This window comes from Limanda limanda, chromosome 5 (genome assembly GCF_963576545.1).
Source record: "Limanda limanda chromosome 5, fLimLim1.1, whole genome shotgun sequence".
NCBI lineage: Eukaryota > Metazoa > Chordata > Actinopteri > Pleuronectiformes > Pleuronectidae > Limanda > Limanda limanda.
Window position 1 is genome coordinate 14,034,750 of NC_083640.1, and position 24,901 is coordinate 14,059,650.

The window sequence follows — 24,901 nt, forward strand, 5'->3', positions numbered from 1 at the left end:
GTTTTGTAGGAACCTTAGTCTTAATTTAAGGACTCTTTTGTTTTGCTACTGAACTTTGTTTTGCCTCCATAACTTGTATTATAAATTGAATAACATAAACTTTAGCTAAATGAGTTTGTGGTGATGTTCTGTGCTCAGGTCCTGTTACTTTGAAGCTTCATATGATCTTGGTTAGGTGGTGACCTGATAGCTGAACGCACATACTATGGTCATATATGAGTTCTGGTTATTATTATTTTTTTTATCATCCATTTATTATTCATCCATTGTCCCTTTATATCACAACTGCTCAAAACTCACATTGTGCAGCAACATACATACTTTATATGTGCATGTTGTTTTTAATGTTACTTTATTTTCACCTGCTTGTATGCAGATAATTGTCAGATATTAATTTGTATATATATTTATTATTTTCCATGTTCAGCCTTGTTGCCATGTTCCTGCTGTGTGTTCGCTCCGTGTTCCAGGGCAGGGCAACCTTTACTAACAAAAGAGACGTTTGGCCCCCTCTTCCTCCAAATCCAATGTGTCTGGAGCCGCAAAACATATTTGATAACACAGCTTATAACGTGTATATATAGTTATAGTATACATATTAACTCTAGTGTGTTGCATTTATGAAATTATAGAACGACAATAAAGAAAAAACTGTTGACATTTTATTGCTATTTTTAACTGTTACAACAAAGGAAAACACCAAACTCCTATGAAGAGGAGAACAAAGCACACTGGCAATGGGAAGGCTTACTTTGAAATTAATTACACAGAACTATGCAGTCATATTTGTGGGAAATATATGAAATAAGGAGTCCACTTTGAAATTAAAAAAAACGATATAGCTACTGCCGTATAGCTTAGAAAGATATATTTTATTTCACGAAATATTAAAACTAAACGTGAGAGCAGGTGAGACTGGAGGCGGACACAGAAGCTGAAGCTCGGTACAAACCAGCTGAAGCTTCTGCTTTGATCGAGAAGCTGATCTGAGAGCAGCTGAGACCAGAGAGACTCGGTGGTTCCACTGTTCCCACTGATAAGAAGCAACTGGTAAGTGACTGAGCTCTCATGATCTCATTGGGCCTGTTTGTATGTACGCTGTCTGGGAGCACCTCTATCTATACAGTCTATGGGGCTCACACACACACGCACGCACGCACCCACGCACACCCGTTCCTGGTAGTGATGTGTACTTCCGGGTCGAGGCTTCGAAGCGTGTGTTGAGATTGTTGTGAAGCGCGTATCGAGGCTCGTGTTGATGACGTATGTGGGACGTTTGCAAAACCTAAAGAAACCCAGCGCTGTGGAGAAGTAGTAATTTTTTAATTAAAATGAATAAAATGTTGTCCCTAGTAACACAAGCACAGTCACATCACAACCTTCTGCCCAATTTGTTTCCCCTCTCCCTTTTGACCCCGCCATTGTATCATAAAGAAAGACACCATATTATTAAGTTCATAATTTCTGAATGGGCATCACAAACATTATTCATTCATTTATTCAATTCAAAGCTTCACACACCAAAGCCATGGTGTCATTATAACCACTCTGCCGGTTTTACATTTATTGTCCACTTGATGGCGCAGTAGAGCACAAATGAAGCACCGTGAAGCTTCGTTTTAAACACACACTGAGACATCCTATTTCCTTCATACACGATCTTTGGCAGGTTTCCTACTTCCGGGGAGGAGCATGCCTTCTGCAGCACATGTTTACATCCTCAAAGGAGGAGGAGCAGTAGGAGGAGTTTATGTGTGTGTGTGAGTGTGTAGGTGTGCATGTGTGTATGTGTGTATGTGTGTGTGTGTTACTGCTGGAGGGGCTGACACAGACTGGACTGGTGGTGGTAGGTGTCTCTTTGACATTCACTGTTGTTGACATGGAAATGACTCAACCCGCCGCAGCTAGGACACACTATGAGTTCTCGGTGGAGTCGAGTACAAAGTGAAGAAGTGCTCTTCATTTACAAGAACTCATCTAGATCAGAGTAGAGTGGTGGAAATACCCTGTGCCTCCAGTTAGCACGTTAGCAGCAGCAGCATCATCAACAACAACACCGACAGATCACTACTACACAGAGGCTGCATGGTTCCACACGGTCATGCATCTGCAGGTGTTTCTCACAGAACCAGGTGGATCTATTGATCTTAGCTGAGTGGAACATGGACTGAACTCAGGTTTGACTCTTTTCTATTCCTCCTGCTTTGCTCCACCTCCTCAAAGTCTCTTCCTCAGTCATGCATGTTGATAACATGTGTTAGAGCAGTAAGTGGATTGAAGTATTGAGTTCAGTTTGCAGCTGATGAAGCCTGTGGACATGTCCTGTGCAGCTGACAAAGTCATCACTCTGTGACTTAAATGATCGTTTCCATTCATTTATCAGTGCAATAACGTTTGAATAGAATATGCCTGGTTAATTGTTGGGAACGTTTGTTTATTTGAAAATAATATTTGCAGTAGTTTGTTATATGTCATTATCAGTAACCATGTGACACGTAAACACAGCATGCTTCATTTGTAAAGTGATGGATCAGCCTCTCTCTCTCTATGTTTCTGTGCAGCCACAGAGGCAAAGTGTCTGCAGAGCACAAATCCCTCCTTGTTTGCCTCCTTCACCTGAATCACATTATTTCATCTTTGTCTCCTTTGCGGTAACTGTGAGGCTCTGTTCGCTTCAAATGGCTCACACATCCACACGTCCTATATCCTTTTACATCCTTGTCTCTTATAGATGCTCATGAATGTGCTGTGCATGTGTTGTGTATGTGTGGCCTGCATTAGCCTTTACTTCCTCAGCGTTGACCTTTCCCCCACATGGAGCTGCTACACTTAGCTCTCACGTCAGCTGTTAGAGACCCGGGCAGGTTCAACTGGTCAACAGCTCGTTTATTGACGTGTACGACTCAAGTCAGTCAAAAAGAGTGTGCATATAACTGTGTACATTTTAATAAGTGATTATAAAATGATTCTGATTGATTTACCGGATTTTGCAACTTTCTGCATTTAATTTCTGTAGTTGCTTTTTTGTTAGGGTTGGTATGAAGGCTGGTATAAAATTAGGGATGTCTATTGATTTACTCTGTGTTATGAAGTTAAACTAAAGCCACAGATCTTATCTCACAGTACCACGGGTGTCCTTGTCCTTGGAGGGCCTCTGACCTCTGGCCACCTCTAAAGACATGTCCGTGCACTAGAATAGTACACAGCTATAGTGTAATGTTTTCTCAGGTCACTTGAGATCCAGTGGCAAGAACAGAAACCCACTGAGCCTCTTGATTACAGTTCCACTGGTATCAGCCGGTAACAATAAAAAAACAACTTAATAATCTAACTTAAACACTTGGTTTCTACTTCATTCATGTGTTAATTAATGATGTTTTGGAATGTGTCTAGAAGGGAACCGTGACATTGTCTTTAATTAGTTAAATTGATGACTTAATATTTAGCTGTTTACCTTTGTAGCAGTGTTGGCCTCATTATAGACAATTTACACAAAACAAGCCAAATTGATACCAAAGATATCTTTATTTTTTAATTAAATATTAAATTAAAAAATGAAGATATCTTTGTCCTCTGCTTTAACTCTTCCAATTTAAGTGTGTTATTTAGATTTATCATGTAGAGATGAGGAGAAAGCAACAGAGATTCATCTCCTGCTATTTCTTATTTAAAAACTTGTAGTCCCAACTAATTACTTAAGTGACATCCTTAGAACAATTTATCAGATTTTGCACATCTCTCTCTGGAGCTACAAACGTCTTTATTCATCAACTATCACATATGCAGCAGGGTATGTGAACATACAATGAAATTATTTGAGCTACACCTTTAAGTTTTCCCACATATTTGTGTTTCAGGTGCAGGAAGATGTCTTTCAATGTTCTTGTCAGCCGCTTTGGGATTAATCCTATGGATACTGTTGCTACTGTGGAGGATTAATACCAAGAAAGTGGTGATGCCCGTGAAAGGAGAGGAATCTCTGTCATCAGCTGAGGAGGACATGTCTGCTCCTCACACCCCACATCCAGGGGAGCATTCCCTCTCAACAGTTCCCACCACCTCCGCATGCAAAGAGAATAACAGTTCTCCAGCCGACGCAGCCTCCTCAGGCCTTGCCGTCAAAACATTGGACTGTGAGCCTCCACAGTCGTCCTCTGGGGTAAATTCAAAGGCGCCATCGTTGCGTCCGACCTTTCAGAAACCTCACAAAACCAGAGGGCCAATGCTCAGCTCAGGGCCGGAGGCGAGGGAGCGCCTCAAATTCGTTCTCGGAGCATCAGAGGATAACTCCTCCGACGAGGAGCCCCTGGTCACCAAACCTCCGAGCGGTGCAGCTCAGCCTTCGACCTCCACCAGGAAATCGGCCCCTCAGCAGGCATCCTGTGCCCCCACCAAGCCCAGCTACTCAGGCATCAAGTAAGACTTTTTTTTTTTTTTTTAATAAAGTAATGTGTCAACAGTCCAGGGTCAGGCCTCCATCATGTGACCATACATAGGTGAAAGGCTCTGTCTGACATGTTGTTTTAAAGGTTTGACAGAGGATGGATGCCTCTTTAAGACTGTGTCCCATATGTGACGTGCAGCAATGCATCCGCTCGTCCTGTGTCCACAAACTGTGCGTCACCACCTGACTGCATCGAGCCGACCTGTGTTATTGTCGCATGCCAAACAACTCGACTCTATTATTGGAACGAGGGCCTCAGCCGGTGACTTTGAAACCTGCATGTGACTCGAGGTCGCAGCACAGCAAACACAGCAAACACAGCAAACACAGCAAACACACTTTTGTTAGTAAGCAAACAAAACCGACTTTTTTTAGCCTTTACAAATTCGTATATTTTGTTCCTTTTTTATTATCAGTTATTTTGTATTCTCAGTGATACATGATGGAGGGTCAAAGGAGCGGTATTGCACACAGCTATGTGATGGACTTGACATGCGCATTTGGATAGACTCATGCATTAAGTTATGTGTTGAAGTGGGACTTATTGAAATCATCATGAAAGGTAAGAATGTTTCCTGCACTTTAAAGGAGTGTGGACCTAATCTGTTCAAATCTGTTTGTGTGCGGCTGCATCGAGGTTTCAGTCTTTTCATTTCCGTACACTGGCTCCATTATTTTAGTCTGGATTCTCATTTATTTATAAGTAGAATCAAACCCTTAGTGTCGTGTTGTTGGCCTCGCCTGTGTTTATAATGATAATGAGCAGCCTGTGATGTGTCTCGGGGATCTCCAGATATTTGGCTGCCCATGTGGGAGTGGAGAGGGGAGGGAGGACTTGAAAGGAAGTTGTCTCTCTGTTCTGGTCACATTTTTAAAATTGATTTCTACGACTAAGTGAATAATGCTGCGTGATGGAGGGAAACCGCTGTTGGAGTCTCAACTTGTTTCCGTATCTCAGAAGCAAAGTGCCGTTCAGAGGTTTGAAGCTGTTGTGTAGTAGTCTGATACTTAAAGCTGCAGTGTGTGTTTTTTAGACAATTATCAACTGGTTTATGTTGGAGCTGCAGAAATAATGAAAGACAGAGCAAATAAACTTGTCCTTAAGTTCAGCAAATGGCGCAGCAACTTCTGCAGAAATGTTTTTCTTAACAGGAAGAATCTCTTGCAGCCGTGTAGTTGTTATGTAACCTAAACAGAGCCTGTGTTTGATCCTGTGAGTTTGAGGAAATAAAAAAAAATTTGGTGCTAAAAAAACAATTGGTGCTCTCCAGAGGAGGGAAGTCTCTCATCTTGAAGCAATGCAGTAACACACTGACATGTTTTCGTACAAGTCCTGCTCGTGAACTGGTGCGCTCTGCAACCCTGTCGTATATCGTGCAACATGTGCTGGAAAAAGGTCAGAAAGGGGATGAGCAGTGCACAGAGACACAGGAGCTGTAAAAGGTTATCAAAGACAAGCTCAATAACCAGGTGCAATCAGTAATTTCCCTCGGCGAACACTACAAAGCTGGAGTTCAGTTTAAAGTTCATACTGTATCAACCCCAGGGAGAATTGCACTCCAGCTCCAGGATATAGCTGATGTGACTCAGGTTCTCAGTGACAGACAGAGTTTCTGTGGAGTTACGCTTTGCCTTGTGGGAGCAACTGCAGTGAGACTTTGGAGTGAGCACGACATGAGCAAACAGGTCATCATGGTATGTAAAATGATCTAAAGGCGTGATCACTTTATAAACTTCATGTAAATTTTTGTTGTATCTTATTCATCGTGATGTTTTACTGGTTATATGAATATCGATTAAGGATTACAAGAAGGAACCACGGCAGTAAGTTTCGGTCTTACTACTTTTCTATTTAACGCCACGCTGCTCTAATAATCTCACATAGTCAAACATTAAACCAAGTGAGATGATCCGTTTTGTAGCATAAAAAGTTTGTTTTTGATTCTCAAGCGAAACCTTAGTACTTACCTGAGCAGTATCTTTTATGTGAGGAGATGATTACGTTGATTAACTACACTGGCTGCCCATCTGTTACAGAATTCAGTTCCAGATCCTATCGATCGCTGTTCACTACCTAGTTGGGCTTTCAGAGATTCTAACCTCCGCCTCTGCTCCGAGACCCCTGAGATCACAGAATCAAATGCTGCTGGAAGTCCCACGATCCAGGTTTAAAACAATGGAGATCATGTTTTTATGGTCTTAGATGCTACGCTGTGGATCAAAGTACTCGCCCTCAACATCAGATCAGCAGAATCAATGCATCAGTTTAAAAAACAGCCAAAAACTCATCCAATTGTTTTAATGCTGTTCTTTTATTGTTTCTATTTATTCCTTTGCACTTGTATTTATTTTGTGAATCACCTTGTAAGTTTGGTTTTGAAAGGTGCCATAGATATTAATATTATTATTATTATTGTTGTTGTTATTATTACTATTATTTAACACTGAGTATAGCAAGGAGTCACATTTCATTGTTAATATGCCCCACATGATTGTTAGAGTAAGAAAAGGTCTAATTTCCCTATTAAACTCAATAATAATCAATTAATATTATCACTGACTACTATGTAGAAACAACTTAATAGTAATTTATGAATATAGGTATGTGTTAAAATCACAATAAACATTAAACGCTGTTGGTCAGTTCCACAAAATCTCATGATTTATTATTCAACCTGATTCAAAATGAACTTTAAATCTGATAATGGATTAATCCGTTATTTAACTTAAGTATTAAAGTGTGAAGATACTAAACTGAAGCTCTGTCAACAAACTCACTTAAATATACAACCATCACCAGTCGTAGCCTGGCTGGTGCATTCGAAATATGGATCTGAATTTATGCTGTGATATATGGTGATGATACATCTACTTTTATTGGCTCTGCTCCGGTGAACAGCTGATAAAGGGGCACAGCGAGACTGATAACGCAGGTCGATTTCCTGAAACGTATTGTTTTTAGTGATTACACGTTTCTGTGGAGAGCAGTGGTTGAGTGTGACTGTGAAGATAAGGCCAGAAATTAATGGTTTGTTTGAGAGATGCTGAACTTTGACTTGAGTTTTTGGTGTCCAGTGCTGTTGTTGACTTGTGGCTGTCATGTAGTGTGTGAGCAGGTCCACCATGGTTGTTGTTAAGCACTGATCAGTTTTGGATTTGACCTGCTTGGGTCTGACCGCGATCGCTGTGGTTTTCTGGAGTTTTTGAATAAATGTTGTAGCCAATATACAAAACTAAAATACACCCAGGCAACGTTGTTTTGCTGTGTTACTGAGCAGGACAACTAACAATGTGCTTTCCACTGCAGGCCTAGCATGTCCGGTCTTCATTTGGTGAAAAAAGGACGTGAACACAGAAAGATGGATCTACAGAGGGACTTCACTGTGGCCTCTCCGGCCGAGTTTGTCACCCGATTCTGTGGAAACCGTGTCATCGAAAAAGTAAGGACTTGAATGGTACTTGGTGGAACGCACATCTCTGCCAAGGTCCAACAGTTCCCTTATGGAACCACATTTACATTCACTAGATCCTGATTTTTGTTTGGATCTGCACCAAATTCCACATATGCATCAATATCAGTACACTTAACATTTTTTAGCAGGATTCAGGATTTATAGAGAAAGCAAAACAAATTGCTGCTGTACAAAACAAGCAGTAAATAACTGGTTTGTGTTTGTGTTGCAGGTGCTGATCGCCAACAATGGCATCGCCGCAGTCAAATGTATGCGTTCTATCCGTCGATGGGCCTACGAAATGTTTCGCAATGAGAGAACCATCCGCTTTGTTGTCATGGTAACCCCTGAAGACTTGAAGGCTAATGCAGGTGATTGTGAATTTGATACTCATCATATTTTATCATGCAGCAGATATCACCGGGCGGTTATCTTGCTGAGTGTGAGCGGAAACTGTGTATGAGCTGAGAATGTTTGTCTAAGCTGCCAAAGGAAATGATTCCCTGTTATTAAATATTCACTGATATGTGTTGTTCTTTTTCCACCTGTAGAATACATTAAAATGGCGGATCATTATGTGCCTGTACCTGGCGGGGCCAACAATAACAACTATGCCAACGTTGAGCTGATAGTGGACATTGCAAAAAGAATCCCAGTGCAGGTACTTTTCAGTGTTTATCTGCACAACTGTGTTCTCTGGCCTCTGAGTTTAAACCTTTCTTCTAAAAAGAAATACAAATGACAATACAATGTGTTTGTGTATTACTCATCACAGGCTGTGTGGGCCGGCTGGGGACATGCGTCAGAAAATCCCAAACTGCCCGACCTCCTGTGCAAAGCAGGCATATCATTTTTAGGTATATATATATAAATGACTTATATATGAAATAAGTTTGAAAACACAAAATCTTTTTATGTGGACCATTGGTGTCTCTCACATCTCATTGTTTAATGATGATTTCTGACAGGGCCGTCCAGTAAGGCCATGTGGGCTCTAGGGGATAAAGTGGCTTCGTCCATTGTGGCCCAGACTGCTAACATCCCCACTCTACCATGGAGCGGATCAGGTGATGCACCTCCTCCACACACACTGTCTCAGGTCACATAAAGTGGTGACCCTGTAACTTTACAGGGTACAGATTGTCTTTATGTTCTCACCTGGTGTGATGTTGTGCTCCAGGTCTGAGAGTGGACTGGACAGAGGAGGACCAAGCTGGAGAAAATTTGATCAGTGTTCCTCAAGAGATCTACATAAAGGGCTGCGTCCTCGATGTAGACGATGGCCTGGCAGTAAGCATAATTAATATTTCAAACAATTCATCAACCCTTCAATCAATCAAATGCTTCAAGGATTTATCTTTTGCTAAACTATCTTTTTTTATGTTCTGTTTCTGTGCAGGGAGCTGAGAGGATCGGTTATCCGGTTGTTATCAAGGCCTCTGAGGGTGGAGGTGGAAAGGGAATCCGTAAAGTAGAAAGTTCTGAAGACTTTCCCAGTTCATTTAGACAGGTCTGTGTAAATGCATTTTACAGCCTAATGCCTGATTTCTTTTTACTTTTGTCCAGACTTTATACAAGAAAACTTTTAATTCCCTCTGCTGACATGTTTCAGTTTTTTATTTCAGGTTCAGACAGAGGTACCTGGCTCACCCATCTTCGTCATGCAGCTGGCTCAGCATGCGAGGCACCTCGAGGTGCAGATACTGGCCGATGAATACGGGAATGCCATCTCTCTGTTTGGACGAGACTGCTCCATCCAGAGGAGGCACCAGAAGATCATAGAGGAGGCTCCTCCCACCATAGCTGCTCTCTCCACGTTCGAGCAGATGGAAAAGGTTAGTTTCCGTCTCTGCATGTGTCTATTTTCCAGTTTTGAGTCAATCTTGATGAGAATATTACAAATTGTCTCCTCTCTCTTTCTGGGCCAGTTTGCTGTGCGGCTTGCCAAGATGGTGGGTTACGTGAGTGCAGGTACTGTGGAGTATCTCTTCTCTGAAGATGGAAGTTTCCACTTCCTGGAGCTGAATCCACGTCTGCAGGTTGAACATCCGTGCACAGAGATGATCGGAGATGTAAACCTGCCTGCTGCCCAGCTTCAGGTAGACTTCATTAAAGCACCTGAACAAAATTATTACTTGTGTAAACATAAGAAAAATATATCTAGAACTGAAATCCTGCCGTTATAACACTGAGTTTCATCTGTGATAGATTGCCATGGGAGTCCCCCTCCATAGAATCAAGGACATCCGCTTGCTTTATGGAGAAACTCCGTGGGGCGACACCATCATTAACTTTGAAAATCCAGACTGCATCCCGAGTCCAAGAGGGCACGTCATAGCTGCTCGCATCACCAGCGAGAACCCTGATGAGGTCATTTGATAAATATTCAAAACGCTGCTAAAATATTCTGTGTCATGCTTTTAATTTGCATCACTCACATGTCGTCCATGCTCCCTCGCCCGCAGGGTTTCAAGCCCAGTTCTGGCACCGTGCAGGAGCTGAACTTCCGCAGCAGTAAAAATGTGTGGGGTTACTTCAGCGTGGGAGCGACCGGTGGCCTGCATCAATTTGCGGACTCGCAGTTCGGACACTGTTTCTCGTGGGGCGAGAACCGCGAAGAAGCCATTTCGTAAGTTGTTTTATTTTTGATGAGGCCACAATATTAACAATCTCAGCTTTACTGTTTTAACTCTGAGGCAACAGTCAGTAATATGATAAAAATGTAATGAACAGCTAAAACCCAATAATGCAATAATGCTGTATGCTTTTGCATTTAATGCAATATTCTTATTTGTCAGGATACACCATTATTATTTATAATTCAAGGGTAGGAAATGTATCCTTTGCAGGTTACATGTATTTTTACCAGGTGTGATATTTATCATTTGCTTCAGGAACATGGTGGTGGCGATGAAGGAGCTGTCCATCAGGGGCGACTTCAGGACGACTGTTGAGTACCTCATCAAGCTACTGGAGACGGAAAACTTCAGAAACAATGACATCGACACTGGCTGGCTGGATCATCTCATTGCAGAGAAAGTGCAGGTAACCGACTGCCGACCAGATGTCAGACCTATGAGTCGTTTCATTTTGGTTGAATCATTTCATCCACGTGTTCTGTCTGCAGGCAGAGAGACCAGACACCATGCTGGGTGTTGTCTGTGGGGGTTTGCACGTCGCCGATGCGAGCTTCAGAAAGAGCATGTCTGATTACCTACATTCCCTGGAAAGGTCGGTAGACTCAGTCTCTTTATATCAATGTCACACCGTAGTTCCTACTCGTTAAACTGACTTTTAAAAGACATGATCTGCTGCTTCCTCAGAGGACAGGTGCTGCCTGCAGCCAGTCTCCTCAACTCTGTCAGTCTCGACCTTGTATACGAAGGAGTCAAGTTCTGTCTCAAGGTACCTAACCTGTTTCATTCTCTTTACATGTTCCTTGTTTCACGCAACCTCTTTCTTATGGCTCTGTGATGCAACAGCCAGTGGCTGGAGGCTTTGTGTTTTTGAGTTACCCGTCCTCTTCCTCTGAACACAATATCTTCAAATTTGATGGAAATGTTCAGTTGGACTCAAAGATGAACCATTTAGATTTTGGTGTTCAACGGGCAAAGGTCAATATCACATGACCTCCTGTTCTTTGGGATATGATATATCAGGAACACCCATATGATACCAACATTGACTTGGACTCAAGGATAAACTGATTATAATATGTAGGTCAAAGGTCAAGATCACAAAACTCTTTTTCGCCTCGTTAGTGCTTTATCTTAAGAAGGCCTTGAGATAATCCTTTTAAATTTTGCATTAAGGAATTTCAATTTTTTTTACTAGTTGTCACTTGGACTCAAAATGAACTGATAAGATTTCTAAGGTTTAACATCATTGTGAAACTGTACTGGTTTGAGGAGGCATACAAACGCAGTGTTGTTTTTCCAGTTTAATCAACAAATGATTCCGGTTGACACCTGCAGGTGGCGCGCCAGTCCCCGACAACATACTTCATTGTGATGAACGGCTCCAACATTGAAATAGACGTCCACAGGCTAAGTGATGGAGGCCTCCTGCTGTCCTACGATGGCAGCAGCCACACCACCTACATGAAGGAGGAAGTCGACAGGTAAGACTGGGACTGTTCAATCCGGATCAATCACTGGTGCTTGTTTTCCTACTGGTTTGATCTGTTTACTCATTTCTAATATTATCATCATTATTTAACCGCACAGTTACCGCATCACCGTTGGCAACAAGACCTGTATATTTGAGAAAGAGAAGGACCCCACTGTGCTGAGGTCGCCGTCCGCTGGCAAACTGCTGCAGTACATGGTGGAGGACGGAGGACATGTTAATGCGGGGGACACCTACGCTGAGATGGAGGTGACGGATTCTGGTGAAATGTTCAATGCCTGTGATTTAATAACGAGGCATATCTTTCTGTATTTTCACTGACACTGTGTTTGTGTTGTGGATTCAGGTGATGAAGATGGTGATGACCCTGACTGTGCAGCAGTCTGGTTGTATCCACTTTGTTAAGAGACCTGGAGCCGTGCTGGTGCTTGGCTGTGTGGTGGCACATATCGACCTCGACGACCCCAGCAGTATACATCGGGTAGATTATTCCACCGTACTGTTTACAGCACATAATCTGAATCTCTTAATCAAACCTTGTAATTTGAAAATATAATACACAAAAACCCGACTTAAAATAGAATCAAACAATGTGCTTACATTATACAAAATGTTTCCAACAACCAGAGAAATCAACAGTTCCTTCAAGGTAACAGAACGTTTTATTTTGGTTGCCTTTTAATTCGGTCATATCCGCTTTGATCGTCTCTGCTGTAACTCCAAAAGAAAATGACATACAGTGTGTCATAGGATTAATACGCTGCTAGCCAGTTAGCCAGTCTCCTTCCACTGTTTGTATTGGTCAATTGTAATGGATCACGATTATTCGACATATTGTACATTTTAAGCACTTTCTAATAATGTTTTTTAACTTTTAAGATCTCATTCAAATATTATATAATATAGGTGTTTTAGTCCTTAATGGAAAACAATGTTGTAACTGTAACTGCAGATAATAATGGACACTGTACTTTTCTCATTCTGTCCTCTGTTGTAGGTGGAGCTCAACACAGCCATGTTGCCCCCCCAGCAGCCGCTGCCCATGGTCGGGGAAAAGCTTCACCAGGTGTTTCACAGTGTCCTCGAGAACCTGATTAAGGTCATGGAAGGGTACTGCCTTGAAGAGCCCTACTTCAGCACCAAGGTACACAACAGTCCCTCCGCTCTGTCAGAGTCCGGAGTCAGTTTGAATACATTTGAGTGCATGATTTTGTTGCATGTTCATGTCTGCAGCTGAAAAAGTGGGTGGACACCATGATGAAGACTCTAAGAGACCCCTCCCTGCCGCTGCTGGAGCTCCAGGAAATCATGACCAGTGTGGCGGGACGTGTTCCACCTGGCGTTGAGAAAAACATCCGTAAAGTCATAGCTCAGTACGCCAGCAACATCACGTCCGTCCTCTGCCAGTTCCCCAGTCAAAGGGTAAAACACTAAGTGCTGTGAATGTGTCAGCGTCACAGAGCGAGTTCTTTGAGTACAAGCGACCACACTGAGTATATTATAATGGTATTTCCTTTCAATTACTCCAGATTGCAAACATTCTAGACAGCCATGCAGCGACCCTGCAGAGGAAGGCTGACCGAGAGGTTTTCTTCATGAACACCCAGAGTATCGTACAGCTGGTACAAAGGTGGGTTTATTTCATATTTGTCAAATGCAGATATGATCAGTTCTAACACAGATAAGTGATATTGGTGTTTCACTGTTTAATTGATGTTCGATCACGTTCTATTCAGGTACCGCAGTGGAATCCGGGGTTATATGAAGTCTGTGGTTCTAGATCTGCTGAAGCGCTACCTGCAAGTCGAGATGCAGTTTCAGCAAGGTGACATCATAGTAATATCATAATAAACTTTATTTGCATTGTACCTTTCTAAATTTCCAAGGTGCTTCATAAAATATGAGTGCAAAGTTAGCAAATCATAGAAAAGCCAGATCATCCTCAGGAATGTAATTAAACAAAACGGATAAAAGAACAACAAGAAAACAAGAAAATAATTTAAAAACTCTAAATGAGGGATTTTCTTTATTGTAACTGCAATTGAACTTGAATTAAAACTAGAGCTTAACACGGGAGAAGGGCTTCCCTCCACCAAGGCCCAACACTTCCCTTAAATTAAAAGAGGTAGATCAAAGTTTCTTGTCCTATTTGTTACCATACAGCTGCTGAAAAAGCCACATCCCCTATTTAAGTCCACTACATCCAAATTTCTATTTAGATCCACTCGAAAAAGTGGAAATAAATTCCTGGATCCGCCCACTGATCTGGATCCACACCAAATTTGAAAGTCTTCTTCCTTCCACTCAGTTTCATGGTCATTTGTGCAGCAGTTTTTGTATATTTCTTCTGTGTAACAGGCGTCGTCCTTTTCCTCTGAAACAGCTCACTATGACAAGTGTGTCATCAACTTGAGAGAACAGCACAAACCCGACATGAGTCCGGTGCTGGAGTCCATCTTCTCTCATGCTCAGGTCCCCAAGAAGAACATCCTGGTCACAATGCTCATCGTAAGACTTTCACCCACACCGGCGCGTGAATAATCCTTCCTACAGGATATCTGCCTCATGTGACACAATGTGATGTGCCTCCTTGACTTTGTGTAGGACCAACTGTGCGGACGGGATTCCACGCTGGCCGATGAGCTGATGGCCATTCTGAATGAACTCACACAGCTCAGTAAGACGGAGAACTCACGGGTGGCACTGAGAGCCAGACAGGTCAGACAACCTGCATCTCACGGACACATGTTGAATATTTAGTTCAAGCACAATGATCTCAAGTTGGATTGAAATGGTGTTTTCAAAACTATCAAAATGTATACTTTCTTCAGATTTTAGAAAATGTTGCTTTTTGTCCCCAGAAGATTATTTAATATCGTATTTTGTTCATGTCTCATAGGTCTTGATTGCCTCACATCTACCATCATATGAGCTGAGACACAACCAGGTGGAGTCAATCTTCCTGTCGGCCATTGACATGTACGGACACCAGTTCTGTCCAGAGAACCTGAAGGTAATCCGTGTGTGGAGACATATCATTCATTTTTTTTTTTTTTTTTTTGAATATTTAAAGTCACACAATTTATTTTTGCCTTCATTTCTCACAGAAACTCATCCTCTCTGAAACCTCCATATTTGATGTTTTACCCAATTTCTTCTATCACTCCAATCAAGTGGTGTGCATGGCTGCACTTGAGGTAAGTGGAAACACTGGAGGATTTCCTTCTAATACGTTTTTATTTTTCCTATATCAGTTATTATTATATTATTATTTACTTACTACTGTGTTGACCTGCAGGTGTATGTGCGCAGAGCTTATATCGCCTATGAGCTTAACAGCATCCAGCATCACCAGCTGCAGGACGAAACATGTGCTGTGGACTTCCAGTTTATGTTGCCGTCATCACATCCCAACAGGTAACATATTTACTCACTATACGTCATGCACAGACACAGACTTAACATTAGTAAGTGAAGGCATTTTTTCGTTTTGGTTAAAAAAACTAACACAACAAAAAGATGGTGCTGAAAGTGCACAACCAAACCTGACATGATGGCAGCTGAAAATGAGACGGCCATTTATTATTATTACATTTAATGAATTTTCCAGATCTATGATCACAATTTGTTTTACGCAAGTACAAATCTAAATACACATTCACAGATTTATATATATTATACAAGTTTAAAAAGCGGATTACTCCCACCCATTCTGAATGCGTGTTGGCAGATTCATGTAATTACAAATTTGATTACACACACACATTTAGATACAGCTACACAACTCTCCACTGACAAACATACACACTGTTATTATGCCACAATACTGGCCCCTGATTGATCACATAGCCACAAACAGGTAGAACAATCGACTATACCTCCGCTGCTGTGACTGCTTAAAGCTGACTCTAATGTAGACGGAGCTCTCCCTCCATGCCTGAATGTGAATCTGCTTTGAATCTAATCATAATGCCTGGAGGTTGTGGTGCAGTCTGACCCTCCACCGCTAATGTGACCTGTCAATCATCTTATTTCAGAGGGAGCAGCCCTACTCTGAACAGGTAGAGTAAAGCTCCTCCCAGCCAGACAATCCTCCTGACGGTGTGTACAGAATGTCTCAGAGCAATGCATGCTGGATGCACCGTGCTGCTTCTTTCCCCCTCTCTTTCTGTGAAAGCAGAAACATCCGCTAAAGGACTCCTCTAACAAGTCCGTCCTAATTGACTGTTGAGCTGAGCTACTCCATATTTCCGTTGCTCCTTTCGACTCGTAAAAACAATACTGTACTTTTTGAGAGGTGCATCCTTTATTTAGTTTGTGTCCCTCTTAAAATCTTCAAGCCTGATATTTTATTGAGTACTAGGGGAGCCTGCATTCTCCAGCATTTGATTTGATTCTTGATTTGCAACCTCTCAATCAGACATGGTAACAATGATCTATTATAACCACAATTCATTACCTCTGTCAATGTAATTACATAAAATGTACCTGTAGACTGAATGTTATTGTTGTATAAATAGATGAGAATATCCAGACTTGCACTAGTTGCTCTCAGTATTTGTTCCCCTGCCTGTTCAGTTATTTATTTTTTGCTGAAGCAAAGCTGACTGTGATCATTCATTGGTCCTATGTTGTTGTCACTGCCTGTGTGTGTTTGTGTGTGTGTCTGTGTGTCTCTTATTCAGACTTCCTGTGCCAATGCATGGATCAGGACAGTTTAACATGAGGCGTCAGAGCAGTGAGCTCTTCCTGGAGGGAGCCTGGTCTCCACCCTGCCAGCGCATGGGTGCCATGGTGGCGTTCCAGTGTTTCGACGACTTCAAAAGGTCCATTACTTTTTATGCAATAAAGGTTAAGGTTGCTTTGACCTCACAAACACAAATGTTAGACTCAAGGATTAACTGATTAGATTTTGGGGGTCAAAGGGCAAAATCACTGTGACCTAACAGAAGGTATCTTTATTGCTGGCACGTGATATCCAAGTTTGCCTTTAGGACATTTCTTCAAACTCTGATTAATTATTAGATTTTAGTGGTGAAAGGTGAAAGGTCACCGTGAACTCATATGAGTCTGGGAAAATAATCTATTTAGATTTGAGCTGCACTGTTTGTTGGAGGCATACAACCACAAGGTGATCGTTCTAGTTGCATGTTTTTCTTTGCAGGAATTTCGATGAAGTTCTTTCCAGCTTTGCAGAACCACTCGCGGAGAGTTCTCCGTTCTTGGAGTCCTGCTCCAGTCTTTATGAGGAAGAGACTTTTAAGGTGAGGGCTGTGAAAGGGCTGCTGGCTTTTAATAAGAAAACAGATTTTTTCATGAATCCATCTGTTTCTCCTCCACCCTGTACAGAATACGAGGGAGAATCCAATCCACATCATTAATGTGTCCATAAAATCAGCAGATACAGAGGATGACAATGCCTTGGTCACAGAGTTGACTGCCTTCACCCAGTCAAAGGTCAGTTTCCGAATCTTACATAACACAGGAGTGATTCAAATAACTGAAAGTATATTGTTTTAGTTTTTTAGTTTTATTGTTGAAGTGAAAATAGTGTATTTTCTTTCACAGAGAGCAATCCTCTTCGAGTATGGAATCAGGAGAATCACGTTCTTGATTGCACAGAAGGTAATTCTGCAACAATAATCCCAGACTGTGAAATATTTTCAATAGACCCACTTTTATAATTCATATGCATCTGTGTATATACTTTTATAAATAACTTGATGAAGCCAAAAGCAGTAATGGCTCCTTTCTTTTTTAGTGTTTATGTCAAAAGTTCAACTTGTGTTTTTAATGATTATCTTCACAAGGAAACACATACAACTTAGTTTGAATTGTAGAGAATGTGTGATATTACATTTTCATTTTCCACATATATCTTTACTTCCATTGCATGTATTATGCCTCTCGTGTAGATATTAATTTGTTTTCTCTCAATATCAATCTTTAAAAATTGTCATTCCAACAGAGAGAATTCCCCAAGTTCTTCACGTTCAGAGCTAGAGACGGGGTAAGTTTTGAATATAATATTATATTATATATAATATAATATAATAACCTGAATTATTATCCAACATGCTCCTGTATGATGACCCCCCCTCCTCTGCCTGTGCTTCTCCTCAGTTCCAGGAGGATCGTATTTACAGGAATCTGGAGCCAGCGTTAGCGTTTCAGCTGGAGCTCAACCGTATGAGGAACTTCGGCCTGAAAGCTGTTCCCTGTTCCAACCACAAGATGCACCTCTACCTGGGCGCTGCTCGTGTTCAGGAGGGAGCTGAGGTCACAGACTACCGCTACTTCATCCGAGCCATCATCCGCCACTCAGACCTCATTACCAAGGTACGAGGGGAAACTGGATACTGAAAAAACGTCTTTTACAAGGTGATTAGCTTGAAGTAGCGTTTCAAGCAGTTTTTAAATAATTCTGTACACACATTCAGGAAGCCTCCTTTGAATATCTTCAAAATGAGGGAGAACGTCTTCTCCTGGAGGCGATGGATGAGCTGGAGGTGGCCTTCAGTAACACCAGCATCAGAACAGACTGCAACCACATCTTCCTCAACTTTGTCCCAACTGTTATCATGGACCCCTCGAAGGTCAGTGTCTAGCACATACAGTAAACACTACCACAGTGGGGTTAGTGTTTATGTTAAAATTGTGTTAAATCTGTTTATTTTGGAATCATTAGAATGTAGGATATGTTAAGTCCATCTACAAGAAGAAAATTTAAGCGTATGAATTTTCTCTTTTTGATACATACCTTTGATTTAAACTGTTGTTAAGAGTAGATATAATATATATTTTTTTAAACTAAACCTAAATAAATATATCAGATTACACATTCAGTCTCTTTAACATCTTTGTTCTTTTGTCTTGGACCATCAGATAGAGGAGTCTGTCCGCTCCATGGTAATGCGCTATGGCAGCCGTCTGTGGAAGCTGCGGGTCCTTCAGGCAGAACTGAAGATCAACATCCGCCTGACGCCAACAGGAAATGCTGTTCCTGTCCGTCTGTTTCTCACGAATGAATCTGGATATTATTTGGACATCAGCCTGTACAAGGAGGTCAATGACCTAAGTTCTGGACAGGTGAGGGCAGTTGACTGAGGTCGCCTCCTCAAAGCTACTTTTCATTTGCCTTTTACACAACATAAATAACTTGCTCAACTCGTCATCTTTGCAGATCATGTTCCAGTCGTATGGAGACAAGCACGGTCCTCTGCACGGCATGCTGATCAACACTCCTTATGTGACCAAGGATCTGCTGCAGGCCAAACGCTTCCAGGCTCAGACTCTGGGCACCACATACGTCTACGACTTCCCTGAGATGTTCAGACAAGTAACGCAGACTCACTGAATTAGACTCATTTTCTTTCTCTGATGTTCTCGATGTGTCTGACTCCACTGAACATCTTCTTGTAGGCTCTGTTTAAGCTCTGGGGTCCAGGGGAAAAGTATCCTAAAGACGTGCTGATATGCGCTGAGCTGGTTCTGGACCCACAAGGTCGACTGGTGCAGATGAACCGCCTACCTGGTGACAACGATGTAGGATCCATTTGAAGACATTTACATGAACTATTACACTTTTCATGTATTCTTTCCCAGTGTGATGATTCTGATCACCACTCTTCACTAGGTGGGGATGGTCGCCTTCAGGCTGAAGATGAAGACTCCAGAGTACCCCGGGGGCAGAGACATCATTGTCATCTGCAACGACATCACTCACATGATCGGCTCGTTCGGTCCTCAGGAGGACGAGCTGTTCCTCAGGGCGTCTGAGCTGGCTCGGGCAGAGGGCATCCCCCGCATTTACATCTCGGCCAACAGCGGAGCGCGCATCGGCCTCGCTGAAGAAATCAAACACATGTTCCAGGTGGCATGGATCGACCCTGCTGACCCCTACAAGGTGACCACTGAGGAAATGAGCACAGGTAATGGCAATACATATGTGTAGTTTTACGTGTCTCATTATTTGCTTTTTCTCTCCTCAGGGTTTTAAGTACCTTTACCTGACACCTCAGGACTACACACGTATCAGCTCCACCAATTCTGTTCACTGTCACCACGTAGAGGAAGGAGGAGAGTCCAGGTACAGTGAAGTAAACAATGTCACCTTGTGGAAATACACGGCACCCTGAACGTTTCTCTGTGGGATGACAGAGATGTGTTGATTTGTCAGGTACATCATCACGGACATCATCGGGAAGGATGACGGTCTTGGTGTTGAGAACCTGAGAGGATCCGGCACCATCGCTGGGGAGACTTCTCAGGCCTATGAGGAGATTATTACAATCAGCATGGTGAGAATGTGGATCTGACTTCCCTCAGCAGTCATTCCCTCTGGGGCTTTTATTTTTTTATCTGAGCCACTTTTTGCTCTTGCAGGTGACGTGTCGTGCTATTGGGATCGGAGCTTATCTGGTCCGTTTGGGACAGCGGGTGATTCAGGTGGAGAACTCTCACATCATCCTGACAGGAGCAAGTGCTCTGAACAAGGTCTGTTGGTCTTATCTTCTCTTCTCTTTTGCTGTGCACAACACAGCATCTGTGTGTGCCACCAGTAGAGGGTTGATTTGTAGCAGTTAAATTCAATAGTAAAAACAGACTAAATGTGAAAATGAGGCAAAAAAATGGAATGTAATTGGAAAAAGATTCAGGCAAGGTACATATCAGAAGTTGTTCAATATAAATTACTGCTTCAGGTGTAATATTCGAGTACCTCAAATAAAAGTTGGAAGCTTGAATCCCTGCTTGTGTACAGGTTCTGGGCAGAGAGGTCTACACCTCCAACAACCAGCTGGGAGGAGTCCAGATCATGCACAACAATGGAGTGACTCACACCACGGTGCCAGATGACTTTGAGGGCGTCTTCACCATCCTGCAGTGGCTCTCCTACATGCCAAAGGTTTGGATGAATGTGTGAAGTGAGACCTACACACGATAACAGAACCAGATCACTAACTCGAGTTCTTCTTTCCTCACAGAACAAACAATCTCCTGTGCCTGTCATAGCAGCTAAAGATTCAGTGGACAGAGAGATCGAGTTCACTCCTACTAAAGCTCCGTATGACCCTCGCTGGATGCTGGCTGGTCGACCTCACCCCAGTGAGTTCCTCTAAAAAAAAATGTCTCTTTCAGTCGTAAAGCAAATAAGTTTCAATGATTTGAACATTCTTCATGGGTGTCATCAGCGGTGAGAGGCGCCTGGCAGAGCGGGTTCTTCGACCACGGCTCTTTCATGGAGATCATGGAGTCCTGGGCTAAGACGGTGGTGGTAGGAAGAGCTCGGTAAATATGTTTGCACTCAAAGTACACACTCGCAGAATACTTCATATGAACGGTATGTATGGTCATTCAGCCTCACTCTTAAAGTGATATTATTAACACTTTTGAATCAATACAGGTTAGGAGGAATACCTCTTGGTGTCATCGCTGTTGAAACACGCACAGTAGAGTTCACCGTCCCAGCCGATCCAGCCAACCTGGACTCAGAATCTAAAGTGAGCAAATCTCTACCCACACTGTGTTAATGTCCAACAATAGACGGTGACAATAATAAGAGGAGTAGTTCACCTTCATGTGTTTGTGTGTTGATGTCAGGTTCTGCAGCAGGCTGGTCAGGTGTGGTTCCCAGACTCAGCCTTTAAAACTGCTCAGGCCATTTGTGACTTTAACCGTGAACGTCTGCCTCTCATGGTGTTCGCCAACTGGAGGGGCTTCTCCGGGGGAATGAAGGGTACAGCAGGAATAATAAACATTTCTGAATATCATACTCTGCTTTGTCGTGATTGTAAAATAAATTCCTCTGTTCTCTGTCAGATATGTATGACCAGGTACTGAAGTTCGGAGCCTACATTGTGGATGCCCTGCATGGTTTCCATCAGCCGGTGCTGGTGTACATCCCACCACATGCTGAGCTGAGGGGAGGGTCCTGGGTGGTGATTGACCCCACCATCAACCCACTGTGTATGGAGCTCTATGCTGACAAGGAGAGCAGGTACATAAATGTAGTGAAATTATTTTTGTATTTCTATATAAAACAACAGATGCGTGCGTGATAACATGTTTGTTTTGTCTCCCTGTTGTTTTGTCTCTGTGCAGAGGGGGTGTGCTGGAGGCCGAGGGCACAGTGGAGATCAAATTCAGGAGGAAGGACCTGCTGAAGACCATGAGAAGACTAGATTCCATCTATGCCAGTCTGGTTGAGCAGCTTGGTAAAAAGCTTTTCACATCAACTCATACAAGCACGCGTAGTTCCGTATTTTCTCCACAGTATTGCAGAGATCTTCGTAACCTTACCGTGATTCAGAGCTGTTCTGTTTTCACCAGCTTCCCTGGAGCTGTCTGACACCCAGTGCAGAGAGCTGGAGACAAAGCTCAAAGCCAGGGAAGAATTCCTGTTGCCCATCTACCACCAGGTGGCAGTGCAGTTCGTAGACCTCCACGACACCCCAGGGAGGATGCAGGAGAAGGGTGCCATCACTGTGAGTGAGCACTTCACAATCATGCTGATGTAGTGTTATGTAGCATTAGGTACAGGAAATAAAACTGTGCTCTGTGCATTTGCACGCTGCTGTAACATGTTTTACAATACTCTGTTGACAGGATATTCTGGATTGGAAGAACGTGCGGACGTTCTTTTACTGGCGTCTCCGTCGCCTCTTGTTGGAGCAGGTGGTGAAATGTGAGATTCTGCAGGCCAACAAGGACCTCAGTGACGGACACGTGCAGTCCATGCTGCGACGCTGGTTTGCTGAAACAGAGGGAACCGTCAAGGTATGTGACCACACAAAGGGATTCTCTCTGCTGAAGCACATGCAATTTAAACATTTTGAATAAAAGTAAATAAAGCAGATTAACTCAGGCAGAGCTCATTGGTCAATTTTTGTCAAACTGGGGAGTCTTTTTATTTAATTTTATTGTTGTTTTTCTATATGATACTGTATGTTTATTTAGCATGACACTTTTTAAGTCATTCTCATTTTATTGTAACACCTGAATGTGACTGAGAATATGAGCTGCGATCATGACATCCTTAAAGACTTAAAATCCAATGTCTATTTGTTTCATGTCTTCTCAATACCCAGCCTAAATTTGTCAGGTGTGTCTGTTTGCGTTGCCAGGCTTACCTCTGGGACAATAACCAAGCTGTAGTTGAGTGGCTTGAGAAGCATTTGTCCATGGAGGACAGCGGCACCCAGTCAGCCATCAGAGAGAACATCAAGTACTTGAAACGAGAAAACACTTTGAAACACATCCAAAGGTATGCAGACACACACACACACACACACACACACACACACACACACACACACACACACACACACACACACACACACACACACACACACACACACACACACACACACACACACAGCAGTAATAACATGATGATGTGTTGGGGCCTGACACACATTCCAGTTGGACGGGGATCAGCTGGTCACTGTCGTTTGCGTCCATGTAGCACGTGACCTAACCGTTCGGCCAATGGGTCGCTACCATGTGATCTTCATGCATTTTAGAATCAGTGAAGGAGCTTTATTAGCTTTATTGTTGACTCAGTCAGACACCATTAATAAGTTCACTCATGTTTACCTAAAGTTGCCTGTTGCATTTCCTCTAACCATATATGTTCACACTGAAGCATTTAGGTCAAATAAATAACCAAGGATTTCGTACATTACTCATTGCAGAGTCTGACTTATAACTGCAACCTCACCTGGTTTTTAAGGTTATTAATATTTGTAGGGATATATCATACAGATAGAACATAATACATTATTTTCTTTTAACCTCAAGCAAAAGTAGAAAAAAACTGTCGATGTTTGTGATGGTGATCTTCCACCTGTGTTCCAGCCTGGTGCAGGCGAACCCTGATGTGGCCATGGACTGCATCATCCACATGAGCCAGAGCATCACTCCGTCCCAGAGGGCCAAGCTCTTGCATCTGTTCTCAACTATGGACAACACCAGCGCCAGTTAAGCTGAGGGGCTTTACCAGGTTGTGATATTAAAGAGAACGAAGGGTCTGATCCACCTGATTGTGTTGTATAAGTAAAGAGGGGGGGCATTTAAAGATACAAAAAAAAGTGATTGTACAGGATTATAGTTGGGGCAATTCTTTGCACTACACACATGCTGAATGTGACCTACTCCTAAGTTATTACAGAACCACTACAAAGCCCTGTCTTTTATAATCTGTTCCAATGATTGTCTTTTACATTTGTCGGGTGTTTGCACCTGAGTGTGTTAGTGTTTCCAATTTATCCCAATAAGCTCTGTGTGGTCTATTGAGGTCAGGCTTATACAATCAAAGAAATGGAAGCCAAATTCCTGATCCAGGAAAATAGTGAATAATGAACTTCAAAGAGAACAAAATTAAAATGAAGCCAAAGTCCTGAGGCAGTGAAATAGTGAATTGACGTTTCAGATATATTTTTGTGCAATTATTTTATCAGTATTGCGATGCAGAAATGCAAATTAAGAAGCAGGTTACATTGTGTAGTGCATTATCATGAGTTCAGTTGTGTTCATCATTTCACTGTTGACACTGGACTCAGTGGTCCATTCTTTTCAATGTTTCTTTCAGTCTCTGCTGTATATGTGCTAAAGACAATGGTGTGAATGACAGGAATTGGTGTGACACTGTACTTCTGAGTTTCTTTCATTTCTCTCTGTGCATCTCTGAGACACATTTCTTCAGACTCAGGTTTGGTCAAAGACGGACATTAACGACTGAAGTGGTCTGGCCAGCTGATGTCTTGATTTGCCTCCGATCTGAAATATCAACCGTGACATTTCCTTTGAATGTACATAAACTCTTTCCTGTGTCTTGTTTTCCACCCAAAGGCTGTTGTTAATAAATATCATTGATATA

The 24,901-nt window shown here is 42.4% G+C and overlaps 1 protein-coding gene across 8 annotated transcripts; it reads left to right on the forward strand.

The window, feature by feature from the left end:
• The first annotated feature begins 1,788 nt into the window (after nucleotides 1–1,788).
• Nucleotides 1,789–24,901, forward strand: acacb (acetyl-CoA carboxylase beta). 8 transcript variants are annotated; one of them, XM_061072261.1, is made up of 54 exons: nucleotides 1,789–1,846; nucleotides 3,858–4,416; nucleotides 7,752–7,884; nucleotides 8,129–8,267; nucleotides 8,448–8,557; nucleotides 8,672–8,753; nucleotides 8,865–8,963; nucleotides 9,077–9,186; nucleotides 9,296–9,406; nucleotides 9,522–9,731; nucleotides 9,825–9,995; nucleotides 10,105–10,266; nucleotides 10,362–10,525; nucleotides 10,791–10,941; nucleotides 11,024–11,127; nucleotides 11,220–11,301; nucleotides 11,871–12,016; nucleotides 12,123–12,273; nucleotides 12,371–12,505; nucleotides 13,022–13,168; nucleotides 13,258–13,446; nucleotides 13,554–13,654; nucleotides 13,761–13,849; nucleotides 14,408–14,532; nucleotides 14,629–14,742; nucleotides 14,924–15,037; nucleotides 15,132–15,221; nucleotides 15,323–15,441; nucleotides 16,062–16,085; nucleotides 16,710–16,850; nucleotides 17,189–17,288; nucleotides 17,374–17,481; nucleotides 17,593–17,649; nucleotides 17,993–18,034; nucleotides 18,148–18,363; nucleotides 18,465–18,620; nucleotides 18,910–19,113; nucleotides 19,208–19,363; nucleotides 19,447–19,569; nucleotides 19,661–19,930; nucleotides 20,016–20,113; nucleotides 20,204–20,324; nucleotides 20,410–20,520; nucleotides 20,786–20,929; nucleotides 21,009–21,129; nucleotides 21,216–21,312; nucleotides 21,428–21,524; nucleotides 21,625–21,760; nucleotides 21,844–22,021; nucleotides 22,126–22,238; nucleotides 22,354–22,508; nucleotides 22,630–22,800; nucleotides 23,148–23,287; nucleotides 23,881–24,901. In XM_061072261.1, exons 1-54 carry the CDS (start codon nucleotides 1,795–1,797, stop codon nucleotides 24,005–24,007), a joined length of 7,365 nt encoding a protein of 2,454 aa, XP_060928244.1. In that variant the 5' UTR covers nucleotides 1,789–1,794; the 3' UTR covers nucleotides 24,008–24,901. The 8 variants fall into 8 exon arrangements, with proteins under 8 accessions (XP_060928244.1, XP_060928245.1, XP_060928246.1 ...); XM_061072263.1 differs by having other exon boundaries at nucleotides 1,846–2,177; XM_061072266.1 differs by lacking the exons at nucleotides 1,789–1,846; nucleotides 3,858–4,416 and adding exons at nucleotides 5,978–6,139; nucleotides 6,482–6,610.